The sequence below is a fragment of the Myxocyprinus asiaticus genome, chromosome 37 (assembly GCF_019703515.2).
Source record: "Myxocyprinus asiaticus isolate MX2 ecotype Aquarium Trade chromosome 37, UBuf_Myxa_2, whole genome shotgun sequence".
Classification (NCBI taxonomy): Eukaryota; Metazoa; Chordata; class Actinopteri; order Cypriniformes; family Catostomidae; genus Myxocyprinus; species Myxocyprinus asiaticus.
Genome location: NC_059380.1, coordinates 7,481,907 through 7,487,906, shown reverse-complemented (window position 1 = coordinate 7,487,906; position 6,000 = coordinate 7,481,907). Strand labels below are relative to the sequence as shown.

At 39.9% G+C, this 6,000-nt stretch overlaps 1 protein-coding gene across 1 annotated transcript; it reads left to right on the top strand.

The window, feature by feature from the left end:
- Positions 1-597: 597 nt before the first annotated feature.
- Positions 598-5,621, top strand: LOC127427590 (OTU domain-containing protein 5-A-like). The gene is made up of 9 exons (XM_051675264.1): positions 598-1,382; positions 2,323-2,416; positions 2,646-2,710; positions 3,413-3,569; positions 3,704-3,852; positions 3,992-4,177; positions 4,271-4,478; positions 4,573-4,671; positions 5,254-5,621. Exons 1-9 carry the CDS (start codon positions 867-869, stop codon positions 5,373-5,375), a joined length of 1,596 nt encoding a protein of 531 aa, XP_051531224.1. The 5' UTR covers positions 598-866; the 3' UTR covers positions 5,376-5,621.
- The last annotated feature ends 379 nt before the right edge of the window (positions 5,622-6,000 follow it).

The following is a 6,000-nucleotide window of genomic DNA, read 5'->3' as shown; positions in this document are numbered from 1 at the left end:
GTTCTGGTGCAGAGATATGTGATTTGTTACTTTGTTGCTAGGGTAACCCCATCTGGTTGCTAAGCAGTTACCAGGGTGATACTTATAAAGGCTCCTTTCCATCCTGAGTGAAATAAGTCAAACCGGAAGTCTCTACGATGTTCTGGTGCAGAGATATGTGATTTGTTACTTGGTTGCTAGGTTAACCCCATCTGGTTGCTATGCAGTTACCAGGGTGATACTTATGAAGCCTCCTTTCAATCCTGAGTGAAATAAGTCAGCCTGGAAGTCTCTAAGATGTTCTGGTGCAGAAATATGTGATTTGTTACTTGGTTGCTAGGGTAACCCCATCTGGTTGCTAAGCAGTTACCAGGGTGAAAAAGGTGTCCTCTTTTTGGAAAACCAGAATATGGTCACCCTACATAAGAGCAAAATCTGTACATTATTCCATACTTTTGGCCTAACCAGCGTAAAAGTGCCCAACATCCCTCTAAAAGCAGCCTACAGACCAGCATGGGAGACCAGCTGTTAGTTTTTATTATTAGTTTTTTTTTAATTGCACGCCACTTTGCCGTAAGAGCAGTAGGGGGCAGTGCGGAACGATACGAGCCCGTATTCAACACGACGAAGAGCAAGCGTCGGAAGTGACGGAAAAAGCGCTTTGTGGTTTGTTGATGTTTGTGTCAAACTCTCGCTCGTTCTTACGAAAGAAAAGCCTCGAACCCCAAAGGAACACAGTCGTTTTGTAACACTCGTATTTAAATCACCGATGTCAGGACGGGTGTAATTATTCATGTGTCGAGTCAGACTGCTCATAAACAAGTGAAAAGCCGTGTATTCTGTCTGGACAACTCATAACAACACAAATCACAGCAAGCTGGCCAGCTATGACAATTCTCCCGAAAAAGAAACCGGCCTCGACAGTCGGTGGCGGCGATCACACCGATGAACCGGATAGACGAGGCGGCTCTGAACCTCATTCACACCCTCATCCCCTCGGAGGACGACCGGGCCCGAGACCCAGGGCCTCTCCGCCGCCGTGGTCTTCCAGAGAGGAGCGGCGGATAGAGACGAGCGCTCGCCCGCAGCCGGCCTCCCCGCAGCCCGGTCCCGCTGGAGCTCCGGTCGGGCAGTGTGAAGGCAGCGCGAACTCGGTTGGAGGTCGTGTTGAGTTACCGTGCGGCACAGGTGTCGTTGGAAGCTGCTTCTCGGGACCTGGACTCAGCAAGCGGAGACGGCAGGCGGTTTGCTCCAGCGGTTTGACAGGTGGAGGAGGAAGAGTGGGGGGAGGAGGAGGAAGTCCTGCATCGGAACCCGAGGAAGGAGCAGGAGGCAACAACAGTGAGGACGAGTATGAGAATGCGGACAGACTTCAGCTTGTGGATCCAGTCACAGTCGAGCAGGTATTGGATATGGAAAATATCACAATACGTTCAACACTACGCTGTACACTATACATATATATATATATATATATATATATATATATATATATATATATATATATATATATATATAATTTTTTTTCTGTATACAAAATCAATGCAAATAAGCAAAAAGACAACAACACAGCCAAACTATAATGGAAGGCAATATATATACAGTGTATATATGTATACAAATCAGATAAAGAGCAATAACATGCATATACAGAGCTTTTACATCAAATTATATTTTGCAAATAAATCAACAAATAACTTAAATGCTTTGTTTTTCTTTCCAATCTTATTAGGGTTTCAGTTATCACTATATTTGGCAAATCGATGCAAGATCTGTCTTTGAGAATAATCCAAAAACCCATTTAATGCATTGCTGGAGTTCTTAAACCACAACACCTAATGTAAAGATTTAGATAGATATTGCATTGGCTATATTATATTTACATCGATTTCATATTGACTGCTATCCTCATTATAATTACACACTGATATACTCAGTGATCTACAAGTCAATCTCAAGAGAGTTTCTTTCATTCAGTCTTAATGGAGATATTTTCCTAATGATAAAAATTTTCCAGATTGTGAAAAGCTTTGAAAGACACTGCAAGTTAAATGTAAGTTAAAGTAAAGAGGCAGCTAAGACTAACCATGTCATTAGGCAAAATTAAAATTATAAATTAAGTGCCCAAATACTTTTTATGGTCACTATATATATATATACACAGACACACACACACACACACACACACACACATATGTGTATATATATATATATATGTATGTATATATGTATGTAATATATAAATATATATATATATATATATATATGCAAAAAACACTATATGTCCTCATTGTTCTAAAATATATTTGTTTGGTTGGTTGTTTTTTTTTTTTTTGCTGACAGCAAGAAGAATGGTTTGAGAAAGCCCTGAGGGAAAAGAATGGCTTCGTAATAAAAAAAATGAAGGAAGATGGAGCATGTCTTTTCAGAGCAGTTGGTAATATGTCTTTACTGTGTCTGTCCAAGAATTATTTTATTTGAAACTGAGTAAGTTTACATTTTGAGAACAGCAGCACTTCAGTGTAGTTTTGAAGCTTGAACAGCTTTTTCAGTCCACAGAAACCTTGTTATTGTACTTTAAGTGGGAATTATATCACTAACTGACTGCAGTTTACACAGTTATAATGGAATTTTATGTTGTTGTTTTTTCTTTGATTTATTTCAAGCTGATCAAGTATATGGGGACCAAGATATGCATGATGTGGTACGGAAACACTGTATGGATTATTTGGTGAGTCATTTCAAATATTTAAAGGAATATTTTGGGTTCAGTACAAGTTAAGCTCAATCGAAAGCATTTGTGGCATAATATTGATTACCACAAAAATACATTTTCAACTTGTTCCTCTTTTTCTTCAAAAAACAAAAATCGAGGTAACTGTGAGACACTTACAATGGAAGTGAATGGGGCCAATCTGTACACGTTAAAATACTCACTGTTTTAAACGTTTAGCCACAAGACATAAACAATATGTGTGTTACCATGATTTTAGTGTGATAATATCACTCACAAACCTTTTCTGTGTAAAGTTATTGCCAATTTTACAACTTCATTACCATGACAATGTAATGTCAACAAACCCTAAAATGACTAAAAATGACAATTTAAACAGCTTTACAGCTCAAATAATACATGAGTTTTAACAGAAGAATTAATGTGTGTTTTTATACATTTATAAGCTCACATTTCTGCTTTTAAGCCCTACAGAAGTTGGCCCATTCACTTCCATTGTAAGTGCCTCACTGTAACCTCAATTTTTGCTTTTTTCTTTCAAAATTTATTTTTGTGATAATCAATATTATGGCACAAATGCTGTTGATTGAGCTTAACTTGAATTGAACCCGGAACATTCCTTTAAGAACAAATTATTTGCAATGAATCAGTAATATCAAGCGTACGATTCATTGTTAACCCTCAGTGCTCCAATTGCAGACGAAAAATGCAGATTACTTTTCCAGTTATGTCACTGAGGACTTCACCACATATATTAACAGGAAGAGGAAGAACAGCTGCCATGGCAACCACATTGAGATGCAAGCCATGGCAGAAATGTACAACCGGCCAGTGGAAGTTTATCAGTACAGTGTCGGTTAGTCGAGATTCATACAGTGGATATCTATTCAATTCTTGGCATCTTACAGGCTGTCTGTCATGTATTTAGCATAGAAAAAGGCATTTTCACTTTTACGGTTTTATATGATAACTCTTGGTTGTGTTTTACAGAGCCAATCAACAAGTTCCATTGCATCCACGAGAACAACGATGAGCCGATTCGTGTCAGTTACCACAAAAACATCCATTATAACTCTGTGGTGAATCCCTACAAAGCCAGTGTTGGGGTGGGGCTGGGCCTCCCCTCCTTCAAACCAGGGGTAGGTGTTCTAAATAAGACACATGAATATAATCATATGTTATGGGGGATTTTTTTCCCCTGTTTGATGGCGTAGTTGTCTGAGTACTGCTTCTATTAGCTTGCTGGAATGGGCATTCTGTTATATTCTTTCTATATAGTATGCTGACCAGTGTCTCATGAAAAACGCCATTACGACCTCCGAGGAGTCTTGGATTGAGCAGCAGATGCTGGAGGACAAGAAGAGAGCAACAGATTGGGAGGCCACCAATGAGGCCATCGAGGAGCAGGTGGCTCGTGAGTCCTACTTGCAGTGGCTTCAGGACCAAGAGAAGCAAGCGAGACAGGTATAAACCAGCCCATTTTGTATCTGGATCATTATTCCAATCTAAGCACATTCCAACTGTATGTTCGTTATTTAAACACTTCTCGATCTTCAGCCTCGGAAGGCTAGCGCCACCTGCAGCTCTGCCACAGCCGCCACATCCAGTGGCTTTGAGGACTGGAGATGCCATTCACCCTGTCAGCGAAGCTCCGCCCCCTCTCTAGAGCATCCAGGCCCAGCTCACCCTGAACCCCCTGTCAAACCTCCTTCCCCAGCAGGAGCCTCGCTGGTTCTTCCCAAACCCCCCTCGCCCTGTGCCCCAGGTCTGTATGTCTGTATTTGTGTGTTTTCAAAGCTAATGCACATGTCTCACTCAATACCTTATTGGTAAAAATTCTTCCTTGATTTCCTCTGGAGGTCCAAGTCATCAGTCTTCTGCCAACTCGTCTCTGGTGTCTCTGTACCCAACCCGGGGGTACAGAACTATATTGCAGGATATGTCACCTACGGCCTTCGGTAGGCATCATAATTTTCAGTAGCTCATTTGAAAGCCTAATTGTGTAAATGTGCTTTGCTTATAAAAAGGTGCTGTAAGCGATTTAAGCCGTTCTGGAACTTCCACCAGACTAGCCGTTGAATTAGACACGCCCCATCTTTCAAAAACCCCGGACTCCCTATTTTGCAGTCCGACCCTGAACGTTTCGCTGGAGCAGGACACCATACCAGCACTCATATGAGCAGATATGGGCTGCCATGTGAAAGCGCACAATGATAGACGAGGAGAAAGTCTTCTGATTGGCTAAACAAATGATCTGACAGTGGCCCGTGGACATCTTTTCCCCCCGCTGCTTACCGAGCCTAGAGCTGTTACAGAGACAGGTGTATTTTATGGCTATTATTTCTGTGATATCTGACAGGTAATAGAGGTATTTTCTGCATGTCATTAAAAAAAAAAATCTATTACAGCACCTTTAACACATTTATCTTAAAATAAATACATCTATTGCATGGAATTATGCAGATTTTTGCCCTGGAAATCAATGCAGAAAAAAAACAACAACAACAAGATTCCTTAAGTTGTGGTTGCTCTGTTTTAAGGTTTAACAGATTGGGAAGATGACAATGTTCTGGCCTCAGTACTGGCTGCTTCACAACAAGAATACCTCGATAGTTTGAAGAAAAATGCAATGCACAGAGAATCTTCTCCAGACTGCAGTTGATGCACTGGACAACATAGCTTGCAGCACAAACCACGGAGCAACACACTGTTCCCAGCTGCATTTCTTTATTTCAACACCATGCAATGTTTCTTCCTCTCCCCTCTTTATAAAATCAACTGTATCCTGATCTGTCCCTGGGGTGGGAAGCTAACCTGTTTTCCTTAATTTCATTAACTCATGGACCTAGTTAGGTGCATGTTTAAGAAAACATTGTAAAATGTAATATTAAAAATATCATCTCAATTATTTATTAATATCAGGTGTTTTCTTTATTTGGTTAGAATAAAATATACTAATTTGTATAAGCAGATGTTTTGATGAATGTTGAAAATGTTTTGATTGTTTTCTAATTTTTCAATACTGAGCAATGCAGCAAGCTGCAGATCTTTGGTCATTTAAAGATGACCAATAAACATTGTTTACTGATTATGTACCAGAACTGAAAGAAACAAAAACAATTTCATGTTTGTGCACTGTAAATAATATTAAGTGAAACCAGAGGATTAGTATTGAACATCGAGATATCTGTTGGCACATCATAACGTAATGTAGCATGTCTTTACAAATGGCTACATTAATTGTTCAAAAGAAAAGTTTGGGAAGTGTACATTGGATACAATTCATA

Excerpts from the sequence above, each read along its gene's own strand:
- LOC127427590 (XM_051675264.1), top strand. The coding sequence starts at position 867 with ATGACAATTCTCCCGAAAAAGAAACCGGCCTCGACAGTCGGTGGCGGC. Across the intron at positions 3,570-3,703 it reads AGTTTATCAGTACAGTGTCG|AGCCAATCAACAAGTTCCAT; the intron begins GTTAGTCGAGAT and ends TGTGTTTTACAG. Across the intron at positions 4,479-4,572 it reads CCCCTCGCCCTGTGCCCCAG|GTCCAAGTCATCAGTCTTCT; the intron begins GTCTGTATGTCT and ends TTTCCTCTGGAG.